The 20,824-nt window shown below is 40.4% G+C and overlaps 1 protein-coding gene across 1 annotated transcript; it reads right to left on the reverse strand.

The window, feature by feature from the left end:
• Nucleotides 1-1,424: 1,424 nt before the first annotated feature.
• On the reverse strand, nt 1,425-15,902 carry LOC115624915. The gene is made up of 4 exons (XM_030519764.1): nt 14,992-15,902; nt 12,941-13,890; nt 1,663-1,917; nt 1,425-1,543 (listed from the first exon to the last, which is right to left on the reverse strand). Exons 1-4 carry the CDS (start codon nt 15,900-15,902, stop codon nt 1,425-1,427), a joined length of 2,235 nt encoding a protein of 744 aa, XP_030375624.1.
• Nucleotides 15,903-20,824: the final 4,922 nt, after the last annotated feature.

Below are 20,824 nucleotides of genomic sequence, written 5' to 3' on the forward strand. Positions count from 1 at the left end.
TACTTTATGCCTTATAAGGTCATGCATGTTCCTGCTCTTAGTTGGCCATTGGCCATAATGAAATGAACTGAGAGCCAGCCGATTGTCGATGTTTGTTCCGAGGTTTGGGGCGACTAGTAGCCAACGCTTACATATATTAATGGCCCATCATCCTCGGCGCCCCAGCCCAATGGGCCTCCAATGGGCCTCCAATTGGCCCAAGCGTTAAGCAGTTATCTCAAGCATGCAGTGCCGCATTTCTCGCCTGTGTTCGGCATTCGCAGCATCCACACCATAGTCTTAGACTGGCAAACAGTTTGAAGGCGTTAATAGTCGCTGCAATGCCAATAATTTGCTATTAAACTTAATTGTAATTGTAATCGACTGTTGTAATTGAGTGCAGCAGTGGCAGTTCGTATTGTTTATCGTTTTTATTGTGTGTTTGCGTTTTTCGTCTCTTGTTAATCATTATGTTCAGAAGTATGTACAAAGTTTATGATTGCTTAATGTTAAATTACTTGGCTAGACAAAGACTTGATCTGTGAATCGATATTGCTTACAATAAGGCGGCCAAATATATCGTGCTTTGTTTAGTGATAATAAGGTCGCTAATGCATTGTTTAAATTGTTAAGCATTTCAAAAAGCCTTTTTTTTAATATTTTTAAATCAATTTTTGAAGGATTTTGTATATATTATGTATATACATATATTTTTTCTTTTCTCTTTTTTTCAACTAGAACTTTTTCAATACTTATTAGTAAAGTATAGCCCTATGCTTTATGAAAATGTTTAACATCCTAAACAATTCAATATGAAAATGTTTGATCTTTAATGAAGTGCATAGTTAGGTGCCCTTAAATAATAAACGTCTTAATCGACCTCTTAGCCCCTATGAAACACATGTACGTGGGAGTATCCCACATATCAAAAGAGCCAGAACGTTGCCGAAAACATAATCGCTTCATTAACTATTCCAAATACATTGTTTCTTGGATTGTATTCGTTTTGAATGTCAAAGAATCTAAGTTGTAAATATATTTTATTTGGGGTATTCACGCAGTGCTTATTATTTTATTTAGGAAACAATTGGTAATTTTGGTTTGTCAAAATGCTAGATATGTTTTGTCTTCTACAACTACACAGTATATATGGTACATTATACAGATAGCTGGCTAGTGTGAACACCCCAATTACAAAATTTGAATGTATTTGAAGTCTGGCGATTGTGTGGGCATTTTATGCATATTCATATGTATTAAGTACTAATAGGTTACTTAAATTATATAAGCTTAGCACTATGACAAATATTACACTAAATTCCGTTCACTTATTGCTGCTCCTTGGGAGCCGTAGAAGCGCCGCTGTGAGCTGCGGCCTTACACTAAGATTGAAAAAATACTCAGTTCTCGGGGCCAGTTCTAGGGACCTGAATGCGGGATGCTGCTCAATACAGGATGCCCGGATGCACGGCTCCACTGCGCTGAAAATAGACATTCGGGTTGCTGCTCAACGTGGGCTCCAGCGTCGTATAAAGATTCGTTTCGTCGGGTCGAATGAACATGCCTGGAGAGCAGGGAGGAGAAAACAAAATACGAGCAAATGTTAATTGACTGGTTATTTAGGGGATCTTCCAGTGCTGCTTGTTAGTGGGTGGTTGGTGGTCCCTGACCGTGCTCTCTTACCTGGCGCGTAGCGCAGTGTTTTGGCCAGCTGCGCCGCCTGTGTCATGGACGTTAGCGAATTGCCCAATTGCTTGAGCGTTAGTGGTGTGGCCAGCTGGGCGGTCAGCGGCGGTGGCGCTGGTGGTGGTGCAAGTTGTGCCGGCGGTGGTGGTGGGGGTGGATAATAGCAAAACGGGTGCGCGCTCAAGTGTGCTGGAAAATAGTGATACATACGTGTATAGCTGGGCGGTGCGGCGGTGACCAGAGCGACGCGATCTGCGGCCCCAATGTCGTCGGGTGGTTGTGCAAAGTACGGCGGTAGGTGGTGCATGGTGCATGGTGCATGGTGATGTGTAGGTGTGCGTGCATTCATATTTATATTTATGTGTGTGTAAAAGCGTTTTCCAATTCCCACAAGTCGAAGTCATGCGCCGCAAATCCAAAAGGTGCCGCATTTTATATACACGCATCATTTAGCCAAACCAAAACCGATACACACACACAAATAGAAACACAGATCGGTACAGACATGGACAAAGTCGAAATATATACATGTACAATTATAATATTGGCCGTCATACATACAAATGTAATTTTATAACGTTTATTATTAACAATAAATGTAAATTCAATTGAATCTCAACGGCGACAAGCCCAAGCACGAAAATTAAAGGAAAAATATAAAAATAAATACCGGAAACAAAACCAAACGAGAGATTTGAAAATATCAAAATGATCGATGAACCAAAACAACATCGTGCATGAAGTGGTTATGTAATAATGTATGTAGTGTATGTGTGCGTGGCCAGAATTTCGTATGCATGACAATAATGTTTGGATATATGAGACGACGGCATTGTGTGAAGTACGAGTAGTTGTTGTTTTTGTTTTTCATAGTCGTTGCAATAATGAAAAGGTTGTTTTCGTTATTGTATTATGTTTTGTGACGCAATGTGGTTGGTGATCAATGTTTGATGATGGTTGATAGTTGATGGTTGTTCATGTCGAGATGACAAAAAATTCAAATAAAATGATGAAAAAATAAAAATATTTATTTAGTGAATCTTCTGCGAATTAACTGTAAGGTATATGGGTGTAGGCAGGCAAAAAGTAAACAAGTAAACAATAAAAAACTAAACAAATACAAAATGAACATAAAAACGTGTCACAATTTCTGTAAAGGGAAACAGGCACAGCCGAGGCCAATTAGTCAGCTAAATTGGCGATGTCTGCAATTAAAACGCAACCCAAAACCCAAAAACGTAATCTTCTGCCATAATTCACACTTGCCCAACTAGTTGGCAGCCAATTTATGCGTTTAATGATTTTAAAACCCAGCTCCGCCGCATTTCATGTCAATGGGCCAAAAGACACCCTCAAGCGACTGAATAGAGAAAGTCTTCCATTTGCCTATTGAGACCAGAGTTTAACCGTTTCAATGGCCAAATAGCTTTACTCCAATACCCAAAATAGTTCCGTCTGCTGTGTAGCAAGGGCTTCCAGATATTTGCCAAAAACAACACTTGGTCAAATGTGGGTTTTCAATTTGCACTGGCTGTTGGATTTAGCTGTAAACTCTTGGCCTGCTTATTAGCCAGCAAGTTGGTTGCCTACATCTTTTCTTCTAACACACAGATGTGATCGAGTGTGTGTGGTGGGACTTTAATTCCTGAAATTCTTTAATTAGACTTACCATTAGGCGTGACCTATGCCTACTGCGTAGCATGCAAAGTCTTACAAACGATTAGAGAATACCATCGCACAGTGGTCATAAATTCAAGAAAGACTACGGAAAAGAAGCCAAATTAATTTTACGTTCAAAGCTTACAGTTTTATGCTTGATATTGAGTTGAATTGACCAACAGATATGCATGTATGTCGGGCGGGCAGACAAAACTGCACTCTCCCGTCAAAACACTTGAAATTCGGCTTTTAAAATGGTAACACATTAGCGAATGACATATGTATGTCTTTTCCTCATATGAATGTAGGTGTGGTTCCACTGTGCAGCTGCTCAATTTTTCAAACGCTTGCTTATAAATTATTGTTATTATATTTTCAGCAGCTCTTGGGCTAAAAGCAGAGCCGGCAAACTGTGTTAATGACATGAAAACTGAAAAGAAATAACTCCAGCTACAACTACAAGCACAAGTAAAGCGGCAACAAAAACGTAGCCGAGTGCTGCACATGCGCAACAAACATTGCCACAAAAGGCCGGCGAGCTCTCAACTCATAGCTGGGAGGCTGGCAGTGGCTGCTGAACTTTTGACAGTGTTAAATGCAGCAGTTATATAGACATACACACACACACACACACACACACACACACACACAAACACACAAACGCACACATCACAACATGCTCTCTCTTAGTAAGTCTCTTGTGTGTGTCTGAGTTTTCTAATTAACTTAGAACAAATACTGCAATTAAGCTCGCATGTTTTTCCAGCTAGCGCTCGTGCGCACAACAACGAACGGCGAATGTGGAATTATGTGTCAGAAAATGAAAATGCATATACTTGTATACACATATACATACTGCTATGAGTACATACATAACATATTGACTACATATGTATGTACATATATACATACATACATACATACATACAAATGTACACACGCATGCGCACACAAATAGGCTAAGAGCATTGCATTTGCAAACTAGTTTGCTGCCGAGTCGACTCGAGTCGTCGCCGCCGCGTCGCCGTTGCAGCTGAAGCGGCAAATTTGGCTTAATTCCAGATTCAGCCCCCGCACTCCCTTCCCTCTGCCCGACCGCAAGCCCGTGCCACTCCACTATCACTGTTTGGAGTACTCATGCTCGTATCTCATGTGCTGATGCATTGTACGAGTATAGTAGTATGTATTTATAAATTTTCTATTAACGCCAAGCCGCTTAGGCATAGCAGTGAATGTCTAATCAAAGTTGAAATTACCTTAACCCTATTTAACCACAAAATATCTGGTGATAGATGTTTCCATAAATAACAGTATTTAGTCTAGTCGGTACTATACTCATACAATAAATAAATACTTGTAATGTCACTACAGAATGGGCTCTTACCCTAAGTCGAAGCTTTAAGTTTAAGAAGCATAATGAAGAAGAATTTTTCACTAGATAAGGCGAATTAGTTGTCCTAATCACACCTATCTCTAAGTCTAAACATTTAGTGGCTTTTTAGTAGCTCCGCGTTACTCTGAGATATTGAACCAATAGACTGGATGTTTATACACACCTGGACAGAGGAATAGGTGTGGGCATTTTTTTTTTTTTTTTCAAAAAAGATTGTATTCAATATTTGTTTAAATTTTTCTCAAAAAATAAGTTAGTTTTCAACATAAACATACCTCAGCTTGAAAACAAATAATAAAAGGCTTTACCAACTATTAAAAAAAACCTGAGCGTTTGGTTAATTCATAAAATACAAATGTTTTCGACTATACAGAATAATAGGTGTGCCCAACAAAATTTTTAAAAAATATTTAAATTGTGTTATTTATGGTATGTTACTGAACTAATAAGAACTCATTTAATACCCTGAATATCCGCCATTATTCTTTCAATTCGTTACAGGAACGTTATAGCAAACTTTTCGAATATTTTCCACTGGCAAGCCACCTTCAAATCCCTCGTTTAAGTTCTTCCCAAAGGTATATCATTAATAATACACAAATAATACACAAATAATACACAAATAAATGTATTAGAGCTTATGTAGTAATGGTATGTAAATCGATAAAATTTTAAACTCTGCGTTGTTTTTTGTGTGTAAGTTTATAACAAGAAGAAATATTAGTAGACTACATATTTTACGCACACATTTATCAGCAGGATCAGAAGCTGTCGCTGTTTAATGCACACCATTATATAATATTTGAGTAAGTTTTTGTTGAACCTGACGATATTGCGAAATGAGAAAAAATGGTTTTATTTAAGAGATTTCTGGGAACAGGATAGATGGGCACTTTCTGATCATGGAGTAAAATATCTAATGTCGTTGAATGCATATCTCTTCAGTGTACTGAAGATTAAGATTGGCCAATTGGTCAACTGAATAAATACAATAATTACTGAATAAATTCCTTGGAATTGATCTTACACATATAATTGTTTTACTCTACGGTCAACAACAAAACACAGACGCACGATCCGAGTAGTATGTAAATAGTGCTCAGCTTACATGTTCTATTTGAAGAGTACTACCTTTTAAGTACTGCAGGAAACTTTTCTTTTTTATACCTATGACTACTTTAAAAGGAACATAAATTCTTTTGGATTCTACGATCATGAGCCGCTAGTATCTATGAAGTGTTAAAGAAAAATTTCCATCCATTCAAACATCAGCTTTAGCTTCTGCCTCTACTTGCTACACGCTCTTCACTTGCAACGTCAGGCAATTTTTTCCCCATATGAATAATGTCCGGGCGCGCATAAATATGCTGATTAAGTTGAGAGAGTTGTCTATTTATATACACGACTGTCGAGTTGACTCTCGGACTCGGGGACTCTCTGTGGCAAAAAATGCTAATTAAGTGCAAATATATATATAAATATATATACAAGTACTACAAGCAGAGCGTATGTACATACTCGTATGAGTCTGTGTGTGTATGTGTGTGTGTGTGGGAGGCAATGTAGCCAGAGCGCACGCCTCACGTGCATACATACATATGTACATACATACATACATACTCGTAGATACTACTACATAGTGGCAAGACTTGCCATGCCAGCGACATTGCATATGTCCCGGGCACCAGGCACCAGGCACCGGGCACCGCCCCAACCCGCCCTGGCACGTTTTGCATTTGCAACCGAGAAGTTTTGAGCTTGTCGCTTTTGTTAGCTCAGAGCTCTGTGGCAAGTTTAACCAACTGCCGCACGTTGACTGATTGCTACGTGCAGATTGTCATTGTCCGTTGCTGTAGTTGCTGTTATTGTTGTTGCTGTTGTTGCTTTTGTTGCTGTTGTCGCTTGCGTTGTACTAGGCAGCTTCAGCAGCAGTAACTTTTTTTTTTTGCTACATACTTTGCGGACTTGAGTAATTTCTTGGCGAGCGTCGAGTTTTTCCTTATTGGCCTGACTGCTTGTCTAGCTATCTATGTTTGTGTGTGTGTGTGTGTGTATGTGCGCGAGAGTGAGTTGCCAGATGTTGTGATATCACGAAGCAGCTTATAACTAATTGGCCACGTTCGTTGAGTTCATTGTCATGAACGTGGTGGCGCGTCTTGGCGGAAGAAAGGCATTTTCACATGGCTGGAAAATGCGGCAAACAAGCAGCTCATTGTAGCAAAGGGAGACGTGTTGTTGGCGGGGCGGAGGGGTGAGTGGGTGTTAGCTGGGTGGCAGATCGAGAAGGCAATTTGCATATTTCGACTAAAGGCGTATGACCTTCACTTGCTACAATTCAATTCAATTCAATTCAATTTTCATCATGCATGCACCCACAGAGCAATAGAGAAAACCACAAGCCCAGAATTGCCCATGGATAGGTCGATGCTGACAATGATAATGATGTTGTTGCTGTTGCTGTTGCTAGCATTTACCGTACGTTGAGATCAATGCTGTGTCTTGGCCAATTTAGCGTAATAATTTTACGTGCTCGGCAGCAGGCGCTGGCACAACTCATTGGCTCATTGGCTGCTCTAGACGCTCGCGTACTCGCTCTGCTGGTTCCCTCACTATGATCCCTTACTCTTGCCTGCCTTGATCGCTGCCTGCGCATGGTTTTCCGCTTTCGGTTTCATTGCAACAATTCAGAACTGGTTATCGATTACGTTTGTTAACGTCGCCATCGCCATCGTAGTCGTCGTTTGCGACTTCGCTGATTGCTGCGGCCGTTGCCACTTCTAGTAAAACTTAAATATCATCCAGCATGCGCTTAATACTATATAGTATATACGAGTACGTATGTGTGTGTGTCTGTATGAGTGGCTGCTGTTATTGCAAACCGCTATAATTTTGTGGTAATATAAAGCGACGCTAGTTTCGAGCACGTGCTGTAGCGTTTACACTGCTCGTGTATTATGTTACATACACAAACAAATACACAAACTTACATGAACATAGACACCTAAGAGGGCCATTCTGAACACGTACTTCACAGCTTTGTACTGTTTTTTAATTTCAAGTTTGTTGCCTAAGTCTATCGTTTTATCGGTGGCTCCGAAATTTTAAGGCCAATTGAATTTATTGGCCGTTCTTACTGCCTAAAGCTATTTCAAAACATTGTCGGACTCATCTTAGAGTTGGAATTAGTTTAATAGCCGAACTCAATTCTAACAAAAAAATAAAAAATTTTGGCATATGCAAGAATCTTTAAAGATACATAAAAAGATTTAAAAGACAGACCTATATTTAATTAGTTTTTAATGAAAATCTTAAAAAGTCCGCTTTTGTAATAATTTAGATATTATAAACTGCTTTTTAAATTATTTAAATTTGTAAATACATATGCAAGTTGTTAAAATTGCAATAAATTTCAAGTTATTAGTTAGCAATATTGTATACCCTGAAAAATACTTAGAAAGATTGAGTCTAATTCTTAAAAAGTTTTGTTCTCTTCACGAAGTTGATGCAAGTCATATCCCATTTTCCAGAAGACTAAGCAAGCCCTGATAAAATGTTCCCATCCCTTTCCCTCCTTTGCAGCGGCTTCTGTGATTCTCGCTCTGTGTGGTCCTCCATTAAGTAGTCGACCGCATAATTCACTGAACATTTTGCAACAATAAGCTAAACGACAGCTAACGGCGTTGACGCCAAGTCATGAGCTGATTACTGCTGAAAGCTGTGCCATAAAGAGACCAGCCAGGCCTCTCTATAAAGGGAACTGGTCATCCAGAGGACCGTGGACTGGATAGCAGAAAGCGGGTAGAGCTAAAAAACCCAGATTGACAGAGACCGGCAAGTGGTTTTTGTTGTTGTCGCAAGTGAGAGACATTCTGCAGGATCGCGATATGGCCGATATAGCCCCATCGTCTTCGATTGTGGATGTTGAAAGAGAGCGCGCGTAAGACGCTGATTCGATGAGTTCAAGGCTGGTCACCTCAATTGAAGGCGCGGCGCTGTAATAGCGAGGACAGAATGAAGAAGCGATGACAGCGTAGTCGTAGTCACAAAAATAGATGCTACTTCCGCCGCCGGTCAGCAACTACATAAGAGAGCGCATGATTAAATCATTTTTTCAGACGAATTTTGACGTTGCAACGGCAGAAGTATGGACATGGACATGGGCATCGGCAACGGCAACGGCATGGACAGCCACTTGAACGGAAGGACCACTTGGTCAGTGAGAGAGAGCAGGAGCTGCAGAAGTACATGGACTTGAAACATGCCCCGATTGAACTGCTTTGTGCTTGTCTCGCCGCATTTTTTCGTAATTTTATTGAGTGACTTTATGCCAAGCAAATAAATAAAATCAATCATTCATTCGTTCGATGCCGTTGCCGATGCTGATGCCAGCACAGTACAGACAAAGATAACCCGGACTCATGTGTTTTTTATTGTTGTTGTAGTTGTTTTTTGTCAATGTGGATACCTTTGCCTTTTATCTGTGCTATACGTCCGCCTCTTGTTTGGGATCGTACTCGTATTGATATTGGAGGTTGAATCGCTTGAGCTGTGCGGAAGTTTGTGACGTTTGCTGACATTTGGGAATTTTTCAATGTTTGTCGAGGGATTTGTCAATAAGCCGTCGGGTATAATATTATATCTATTTAAATGCGTATATTTGTGTGTGTATGTGATTAAGTGTGGAGTGTACTTCAGAAAAGTCAAGGGGCTCCGTTAATATGAACATACGATTAGTTCAATACCATCCGGTCTTGAAGATAAGTGAGAATATTCAATAAAACCCATATTTTACTTATTAGCGAATAATACAAATAATGTAATGACTGTATTATATTTTGCACTATTCTTTATGATTATGCCTTATACCTGAAGTATTCAGCGGTATTGAGAAATCATTAAATTTGTATAACAACCAAATAGACGCGTGGCAGACAACAGATATGTAGTATACTTATACACGTACATACATATAGGGATTAGCACAAAAGAATGAAATAATTTATATATTTATGATTATCAGCCCAAGACATTTTCTAACTGCATTATTCACTCTACTATTTTCTAAGTGTTTTTTTTTAAACACAACCCTAATATAATATTTTTAAGCCTATTGAAATCTTTGGGACGCTAATCATTTGACAGATGTGTAAATATCCTCTATTGTAATCGACTTTAAATAATGCCTTCAGAAAAGTTTTATTTTTATTTAATATATGAACAATAATGCTGATTGGATACATGTAATTAAACAATGTACTGAATACATACAGATTCCATATCAATTTGAACCATCTCTGAACCATATACATATTTAAATTTTTTATTTTTTTGTTTGATTTTTTAAACCAAGTTAACATATTTGTAATGAATTTTTTATTGTTATAGTGCTTTGAAAAGCTGGATAGAAGTATTGATAGATATTGTATAGACGCACAGAGAGTTTGGGCTGGTCCAGAATTTCCACATTCAAGACTAGGAATTTATTCAGCTTTTTGTGATTTCATTATGTATTTTTTGATGTTAAATTGAATTGATTTTTTAAATAAATTATTTTTTAGCGAATAATGGCATTCATTAATTCAAATTCGAATAGATGTTGAACAGTAGTTCACTCATCACTGAGTTAGCATTACTACAATGCCAAGTTTGTTGCCTAAGTCTTTTGTTACCAAATATCACATTTACTCTTACTTATTTCATGTGAAACTTTTTGCATCCTACATGGCTTTGCGGCTAGTTGCTGCCATTTGTTTTTTTCTTAAGTTTTTTTTGTTGCCCTTAATCAAGCTCGAAACCCTTTGCCTCACTTCACTCAAAGTCAACCCACACAGTGTCTGGAAACACAAAAACACACACACACGCACTCAAATATCATTCCTGATAATGCAAGCTGCCCAGCAGCTTGTTAAGCTGTGCCAATTTTTTTATTGTTGCTGTCATTCTCTCTCTCCTTCAATAAGCAGGCTGCCAGACGAACGGACGAACGGACAAACATACAGACAGATACACAGACATTTGTCTCAAGATTTTTGTAGCTGTTGTTGTTTTTGTTGTTGTTACCCTCAAATGCACTTTCAATTGCAGACAGTTTGACGTATATATATGTACACATGTATGTACGTATCGTACATAAGTGTGGAGGTATGTGTAGATGTAGCTACATACGTGTACATATGTATGTATATATTGCAAGCACTATATCTTTCATTTATCTATTTATGCGTACCTATATATTTTTCAGTCCGTCGGTTTTTGCTTGCTCGCTCGCTTGCTTGCTTGCTTGCTTGCTTTCTTCATGTGCCGATAGCCTGACCAACCAACTCCCGATCTAGCTTCCTACCGCTCCAGTTCCGTTCCGTTCCGTACCGTCCCGTCCCGTCCCACCCTGCCATTGCCCACAGCGCTTTGCTACAATTTTCAACTGATTTTGGTTTACTTTACTTTGCTTCGCCTTATTTTGCGGAGCGTGAGGTGAAGCGTTTCACCTAGTGGTGGGCTCTGTTATTGTACTCGTATTGCTTTGTTGTTTCGTGCGTGGCAGTCCCCAGTATATAGTACAGACACATATACTGACACACACACACATTTATTTTTAAGTAGCTGCCAAATAAAAAGCTTCCTACTTAGGTCCAATGTGGCACTTTTACATTGTTATGATTGCAATTGGTTTAATATACGAATAGGTGCTTTGCGTTAATTTAATTACGTAATGTGCAATGTGTTATACTTGTATGTAAGTATGGTTACATGTGGAGAGCTATGCAGTCGCGCTCCCGTCATCGGTACGCCTTTAAGCATACGTCCCATGCAAAAGCATAAAAGACTTGGAAATAAATGTGTATGCGATTTCATTAGAAAGCCATCAAGCATTCCATAACGATCAAATCCAAAAGCAAAATATTATTATTATTATTATTTTTGACAGTCCATAAATCGCCATAAATTGTGTAAATTTATATTGTTGTTGTTGGTGCTATTCGCACGCATTGTATAGCGGCTTGTATAGCCTCGTTTCACTTGGTCCCAACAATGTGTTAATTTTGAAGTTATTAGCAGTGTGAACTTGTCTATTTACACATTCTGACAATGGCATTTAACACCTTACAAATGGCAAACGAGAAATCGGCTTAATATACTCATAGGTGCGTTGGTTGGTAGGGACATGATTATTATGGTAATGATGACACTTTTGCAAAAATTATTGACAGGAATAATCTATGCATGAGATGCACTGAAAAGGCAGTTCATCCAAAAGAAAGAGTTGAAAACGAACTTCTTTGATTTTGTTCTCACAACGAAAATGAAAGCAAACAGGCGGCAGCTGGACAAACAGCAGCAGACAAACCAATAGAGAGACAGTGGGACACAAAAACAGTCCAATGGTTGGCATCTGGACAGGCCAACAACAATCAGCATGTGTTGCCGCCTAGGCTTTTTTACACTCGGCTTACACGGCTTGCAGACGGAATTAATATACGAAACAATTACACCGCTTGGCAAAACAATTTTAAGCCCAGTTAATGTTTTTCCCAGCTCCTCTTGCTCTTACCTATACCCCTAGCCCAACTATTGCTGCCATTTGAAAGTTAAGACTTTTGCTTTTGCTATGTTTTGGGTTTTGGCTTTGTTTTTAGAAAGAGCAAACGGCCGGATAAATGAGAGTTCAAGCAGCAGGCCTCCCGTCTGCGTATGGTGTGGCAAGAAAAGAAAGTTATTACAAAATTAACCAGACATGACAGCGACAGCAACTCAACTGCTGGGGCACGCATAGTTCACATATTGTACACGGGTACACTAAAAAAAACAATCGACAGATTTACCGATTCGATCGTTCTTCGGAGCTACCTACGAGATAGTGTTTAGTCAGTAGCCTGTAGAGTCTATAGTGACACGTTCCGATATATTCCGATGCAATGACTAATTTCCTGTACTCGTATTATTAAATATTTAAAAGCTTAAAGTTAGTCCTATGTGTATCTAATCCTGTGAATGTGACGGTCATATAAGCAATAGCTCTTTCTATAGAAGCCTTAAATCCTATTGCGTGATAATGTAAAGTTCTAGTAGATAAATCCAAGATAAATACCCATCTGAATTTTGATAATCAAACATTTTGGCCTTTGTTTTCGCTGAGTGTATGCAAGTGGGGCATAATCAAACAGAAATTGTGACACAAACCACACAGGGATATTAAAATGTGTATATGAAGCTACTTCGACTCACCTCCGCCATTATTGGCACTCGTACAATGTTTGGAGCTGACTCCATTGCCGGTATTAGATGCGGAGTTGGGCAGTCCGCATCCACTCATGACGCCATACTTGATGGGCTTGAAGTGAAAGAACGAAGGCGAATAGCCAGATCCAGCGCGACTCAAGGAACTGAACTGCTCCTCGCGATCTTCAACGTAAAGCCCTTCCTTGCCCATGGCCGCTAGCTGTCGGCCCTTTGGCATGAACATTACCAGGAACACTGTGGCCGAGGTGGCAACTAATCCAAAGGCAATGCACGCATCCTTGTGCCGCTCTGCTACGGCTAGACCGCAAAGCATCCATCCTAACCAAATAGGAATGGCGCCGCCAATGGCCAAGCCAATGTAGGTGGCCTCGCGATAATTGTCACGAATCCCACGTGACTTTATAGCTAATACCGCTATGAACACGATGAGGAAGACAATGTAAATGAGCGAGAAGAGCAGCTCCGAGAACTGTGTCTTGCACAGTGGAATTAGCACCGTGCTAACCGCCGCTATACGGGTATAAATCTCCGGCGTGCCATCGAGCGTCGTATAGGATGTGGGATAGAAGAGGGCCGTGTAGTTGGTCTGTGAGGCGACCGTCGAAGAGAGAATGCCGCTGCCTACAACGGGCACGCTTGTCATGTAGATCTCTGGTGGCTGTGTAAGCAGCCACTGCGCTCCGATTGCGACCTGAATGAGTACGGCGAAAAGCAGCAGTAAGCCCTGATAAGGCGCAGGCAAATAGACGCCGCCATTTAGGCTGATCAGAAAGACGCATTTCACGAGTAGCGCCGCAAATACGAGCGCATATGCGACACCCACGCCAAAGCGAATAGTGCCACAGCTAAGCAGCGAGGGTTGGGCGGTTATAATAGCGCCAAGGCTAGCGCACGCGAATAGGCCCAGAAGCAGCATCTGTCCAAGGAAGAGATGTCTGTAAGTAGAAAGATAAATAAAGTTATCAGAGCTCAAAAGAATTGATTTTAAACACAAGCTACCAATACTCATTTGGATGAATCGATTACAATTACAACATATGTTACATTCTAAGCTACAAGCAATCTAGTAAATCTAATTGCTGATCGGTGCTGTCTACAAGTATGATAAATATATGATATTGTTTGGTGCCTTTAGTTTTGGTCTCCGAGAATGAGCCACTTATACGTATTGGCTATAATTTAGAAAGACAACAAAATCTATAATAAATCGTAATAAATGCTCAAAATCGTTCTCTAAAAACATCAACAATAAAGTTGTAATTTATTAGTTTTTAACTATGATGTTCTTTTTAAAATATAAAGAATATAAAATTTGTGTTAAAAATATTATAATCAATATCTAATTCCACTAACTGCATAAATACAAGCTTGCATTTGATATCGAAAAAGTGCTAATATTCACAAAAACTAGATCTAAAATAAAATTTGAAACAATTTTAAGAAGAAATTTAAGATTATTTGAATTTTTTGAAATTAGTTCTATATATTGTACTATATAACTTCAATTATATTTTTTGAGCTCAAATATACTCTATGTAAATCCACAGAGAATAAAGAGATATTTTTTAATGTCGAATTATAATAAGGCGTGTCTCAATTTTAGAACTTGGCTTGATGAAAAAACACATGTCTTGAAAAAAAGTTTAATAATCAATAGTTCTGTACCAAATTTAATTGATCACACATTTTCATTCAACTTTTCACTGTTGCGTAAGTTTATAACAAACAGAATAAAAAATTGTACACAAGTTATACGAAAACATATAAGATTAGAAGAAATATGATATTTTATATCACAAGACAAATCCGTTTGCCTTTTTCAATCAGAATACTTTTATATTGAAACCTGCAAGGTTTGTTACTTCGTTTTTATTTATTTTGATGACCCCGATTGGGGTTAATTGCGTTTAATTTTGAAAGTAGTTTTGGAGAATTCAAGCATGTCTTTTCCTTTGCTCTAATTAGGTAACAGAGTCTCTAAATCATCAACACATTGTGATTTTATTTAAGCTGCTTGTCGTGCATTATTTTCTCACCTTCGCGACGGTGACGTGCGCCAGGCTTTGAAGAGCACGAAAATTTCGAATGCGCCCATCATTAGCATTGTGAGTGTTGACAACACCAGCACCGGCACCACCCACGGCTCCTTGCGAAGCCCGGCAAAGGGCAAATGCGCGGTGGAGACAATAGTGGGCGGTGTGGCGTTGATGCCATTGCCTGCACTGGATGATCGTGTACCGAGACGCGTGCTGCTGTGCGTAGGCGATGGCAGTATACCACGGGATCTAGCGCCACTTCGAGTGGGTGTGGCTGCAGCACCCACTGGTGCCGTTGTACTGCTGGACGCCGTCACTGTGGGCACTACAAAGAATTCCGTGGACATTTCCAAACGAGCTGCATTCGAGACATTACTACTGGGTGGCGAAGGGTCCACCAAATTGAGATCCTCTCGACGCATCAGCTGCTTGGAGCTGCGTCTTAACGTGGGCGCTGTCGTTGTCGTGGTCGCTGATGTTGTTGTGGTGGTAGTGCTGCTGGTTGTGGTGGCATTGGCTTTGATCACCTGGTAGGCATTTCGGTCTCTCTCCTGCGTGCCGCTTGTAACCAGGCGGACACGTCGCCAGATGTTGTTCTGATTGTTGTTGCTGTTGTATTTGTTGGTTACACTATTTACACTAGAACTACTGCCCCCTCCAGCGCCCGCGCCCGCGCCCGTGCGCTTCGGCCATTGTTGCTCACTATTAGTGGTGGTGGCGGTGGCGCCACCTGGCCTACGTGTACTTTGCGCGCTAACCGTCACCGATAGACAGCAGGTGAGATACAAGAGCAGGCAATGCAGACGCGCACTCGTCACGAGTCTGAAGCATTTCGTTTTCGTCTTGGCCTTGGCGGCCGCTGTCGTGGCTGCGGCCGTAGCCTTACGTTGCTCGCCCTGCCGTTGCCACATGCTCATGCATCCTTTTCAAATGGTCCGACGACAGCGATGACTGTTGCACATTTGCGTTTGCGTCACTTACGCTCTCACGAAAACGCATTCACTTGCACTTGATGGGGGCGAAGGGACACACGCGATCGCGTCAGTTTCAGTTTCGAGTTTCGTGTTTCGTGATTCGTCTTTGTCGCTTCAACTTTGGCTTCGAATTGAACGCGCCAATCACGTCCGCTCGCATCGCCTAACCAACGTCGACTGTTGTTGTCTTCTGCAAGTTCGACTTTGGCTCGACTTTGGCTCGACTTGACGTTGGTTCGTTTGAGACAGGTTTGAGACAAACTTTGGTTTACAACTCATACCAAATGCTTCCTTCGCGCACGAGTTGTGCCAAGTAAAATCGAGCTTGTAAAAGCATCAGCAGAATAGAACACTTTCATTCGTTCTGCATATGAGTTTTGAGTTTTCAGTTTTGGGCTAGGCCATTAGCTATTAGGCCAGCTATTGCTGGCGGTTTACAGCTTGCCAAATGGCTTAACAAAGCCCCACACAAAAGCCGCAAGCGGAGTGGGAAAGGCGCTAATGATATATCGATGAAGTGAACTGATATGCTCGACACCGTTTTGATCCATATTGTATGGCATTGTTTCGAATGATTCTGAGGCTGTAGCTGAAGCATTAGCTCTGAAGCACAAGCACAGTTAGGCGTCTCATGGGTAGAACCGCAGATTTTGCAAGATATTTGCCGCTGAAATTTTATGTAGATCGTGTCGGGTTGATTGCTCGCTTACTATGATTTCAGAATTTCGCAAAACGTGGGGAACAGCGAGGGGAAGGGGCACGCAGCATGTACGGTAACTTTAGTAAACATTTGCACGAATGTGTGTTGTTTCTGTAATTTTTGTTGTACTGTCTACATGTCTATTGACATACAAGTAGAGCCGGGTAAATAACCTTTCAGCAACAAATATCTAGACTAGGCTGTAGCTTTTCCCCTCTCACCACGATCGAGGCTGTGCGTTTGGTCAATTATATCATAACCTTGGTTGCTGATCTTGATATGTGTCAATAACTGTTTCCCGTGGTTCTTAGTGGAAAGCAGCGAAAAGACTTAGACAAAAAACTTGATCAGCTTGCATTTTGGCGCAAATAAACGCACATTTTAGTGACGACATTTAAAATGTCACTGTGCTAACGACAAAACAGGTTGCGGCTTTTTTCGTCATTCGTAGTTTTTGCTTTATTCCTATTTACCAGCCTCTGGCCGAGATCGTGAAGTTTCAAATTTCACCGCCTCTGACAAACCTGAGACGTTGCGTTAATAACTAATGAGTGCACATACTTGTATAGCTTGGGGACCTGGATGACCCGGCTCGGCTCGGCTCGTGCTCAACCAAACACTCAATTAGGCAAAACTCTTGAGTGGCCAGCTCACATTTCAATGGAGCAAGGGCAGCAGTCAAAGGCAAGGCTGAGGCCGTTGAAGTCGTAGGTTAACTTTCTTTGCCAACAAAAATGCATATTTAAATTTATGTTAACCTACACTAATTTCAAACTGTGTACTGACAAACTTAAAATCTGATTCTAACAATCATTGTATTATTGGCGCCCAACTCTTGAAAACCCAGTACCCACCTTAAAAAATGCTTACTAATTATTATAAATGTTTGTGTGTATTAAGCTAAAATATTTCATTATTAATATTTAATATTAAAAAAATAAGTGTTATTCTACAATGCTATTGAAATAGATCAGACAAACTAAATCACTCCTTCCATATTAAGTAGATCAGACGTGGAAGGAGTGACTTATCCTTCCATAGTTCTTGGCAGTGTTAGTTTATATGACCATGATATGAGATGGACCATGTGAAATAAGTCTAGAAACTACATGATTATTTATTCTTTTTATTTTCCAGAAATGTAATCGAGAATTTATATTCATAAAAAATTGCTTCGCATAGAAGCTCTTCTAATAAATAAAAGTGCTATTCATAACCATATAACCACTTGCCTGAAATAGCAAATTAGTTTTCAGGCCTTGCTTAAAACATATGCCTCCTAGTGTGTACGTAAACATGCGCGGCTATGCTGTACAAGACACTGACCTTTGGGGCAGGTAAACAATTCGTTGTTGGTGTTGTTGATGTATGGCATTTGAAGCAACGCGTTCGCTTTGCATCTTCCAAGCATCATTGATTGATTTCGAGCGATTTTAGTGTCTGTGCTGGTCAGCCAGCTAGCTCACAAAAGTGCCGCCACCATGGCGGCCCTGCTTATGCCTCATGGCTCCGCAGCATGGCTCAGAAGTAGAAGAGAGTGCAGAAATGTGTCAGCCGTATCCCAACGATGGTCGTGGACAAGGTTCTCGCTGAACAGCTTGGGAGTTTGGCTGTTTGGCTGCTTGGCAGTTCTCCTAGCTGTGGGACATCATGAACTGTTAATTTATTTGCTACAAGACGCGCACGAGGGTCAAAAAGTCATATGCTCGTAAACGCTGGCGCCGCAAACGCTGTTAGAAACTCGGTCGCGGTTTTATTTGCATCGTAAAGCATTTTTATATTAATTTTTTTGGGGCCGTGGTCGAGCTTGCAACCGCTGTTGATCGGGCACCGGCACCATCACCATCACCATCGCCATCACCGCATGTATCGAAAGGTGCCGCATTATAAATTTGCGCTGCATTGTGCACATAAATCTCAGGGGATCGCCAGATCGCCGTATTGCCGGATCGCGGCTGGATCGCTTCTACATCGTTTTCGATGGTTAAATGAAATTTAAAAATTTGAATTTAAACCAGTTAAAACATTTTGCGCGCTTTTTCTTCTCACTCCGCGCAAATTCTGTGCCAAGTGCAATGAACTTGAACAACAACAACAAAAACAACCAAAAAACAACTACAATGGCAACAGGAACAGCAACAAAAACTCTGTCAGGTTAAAGACAAAGGCCTTAGGAAACTTATTTATTTATCAATATGTAGTGCGTGTGCTCGCCCATGCAGCTGTTCACTGCCCATCTCTTCACCGCTCGATCATCTCTATAAGCCTGGAAGTTCATTGTCGGCGCGTCTGCCAGTTTGCAGACCTCGCCCTCAACCCCCCCTCGCTCTCACAGCCTTTTGCCCTGCTCGGTTTAGGGCCAAAAGTGAATTCTGATTTATAAGCATGCATGCGCTGCTCGCTCTCGTTCCTTGCCCGCTGCGCTTTAATCACGTGCGTGAAATGCGCACATATTCGCCTCAGCTTCAATCTACACTTAAAAAAATCTAGAAAATAATTCCAAGTTTTTTATATTCGAAGCTTAACTATGCTTTCACTATATATGTATATCAAACAATATCAGTGGATATAAAAAGTGTGCCTAAATGCCAAATTCGTATCCTGAAACGAAGACTATTAGAAACAGCCGAATATGTAGTATATGGTTACTAACCATATACCATAGATAATCAGTTGACCATTTAATCGGGGCATAGCTGGCAACAAAGCAATTAATATTCCCCCAACGTGTACTTTCAAATTTGAGGTTTTATTATCCATTAAGCTGAACTTATACCGTAAATAAATTAAAATAAATAAATAAACAATATAGGAGATGCCGCGTCTTCTTCTGAGCTTTAGCAATATATTTCCAAAGGCACGCCAAGTATGCAATATGATTGTATGTATAGTGCGTAGTCCATGATCATGGATTATATCTTGTAAGGCACATGAAGCATACACCTCAATTTCTTAGCTTGTTTGGTAAAGAAAAAGTAATAAAAAATGGCATATAATAGTTTAAAGTGTTACATATATTTACAAATATTTGGTGTTGAAAGAGAATTATTTTAGATGTATTAACAACTACCTATGCTGTACATTTGCACTTCTATATGTTGACTGAATTATATTTACCTCATATAATTAAATAATTTAAATAATAATAATATGAATGATAAAAGTTAGACTAATATTTTCACCATACAAATGTTTCGATTTAATTATTCTGTGGAACAGCTGGATTAAAATGTTGTACTAAGTTTTTTTTTCCAGTGTATGCAGCGTGCGCATCTTTGGCTGGTGTTGCAAATGCTGCCTGACCAACACCAACGGGCGGAAACGGTCTGCTGCCCATTATGTTGCACAGCACATAGAGGTATGTATGTAAGTAGGTATGTATGTATGTATGTATGTATCTACATATGTACGTGTATGTATGTGTTGGTGTGTACGCGGGCATGCGTGAAGCGTCCGTTTTAATCGTTGCTTGGCCATCGAATATTTCTTCTTTGCCGTCGTCGGCATTGCTCGTAAATCCCCCGTATAAAAGCACGGTCACTGCTCCATTGGACAGGCCAAAGGCGCGCTATTGTTGTCGACTAGAGCTATGAAGCTAGTCAGACACTCAGCTAGCTAGCTAGCTAGCTAGCTAGCAGCCTAGACTTGCCCTACCTTGGTCAGGCCTCAGCCTTAGCCTCAGCCTTAGCCTGAACCTCAGCTTTTAGCCTTAACCGTTCAAAGGCTGATTTAGTATGATCCGCTGGAGTTTTATGTGCAGAAAGATAAAATTTTTAAGATATTGACACCTTGTTAGTCTTTTTATTGTTAGGCATTTGAAAAAGGGTAAAAGGAAAGAACCTTTGCAGAAAACTTTTGCAACAAGAGCAACAACAACAAAAACTAAATGCCGAGGCATGTTTTGGGCCCGGTCACGTTGCCTGGCTGTAGTTGTCGCTTTGTTTCCGCCATTTCCGTGGCTAATTGTTGCTCAACAAAATTAAATGCGGCCAGCCTAGCCAATTCTATGCATTAGCTAAAGGCAACGACAACACCAAGGGACTGATGCGCTGGCAGGCATGGCTGGGGACAGGCATGGCTGGCATGTGTGGGTGTCAGTCAAAAAGACTGTGACGCGGCTCAGCTAAATTTATGGCATAGGAATAATACATATCTCTAT

This window comes from Scaptodrosophila lebanonensis, unplaced genomic scaffold (genome assembly GCF_003285725.1).
Source record: "Scaptodrosophila lebanonensis strain 11010-0011.00,11010-0021.00 unplaced genomic scaffold, SlebRS2 tig00000061-arrow-pilon, whole genome shotgun sequence".
NCBI lineage: Eukaryota > Metazoa > Arthropoda > Insecta > Diptera > Drosophilidae > Scaptodrosophila > Scaptodrosophila lebanonensis.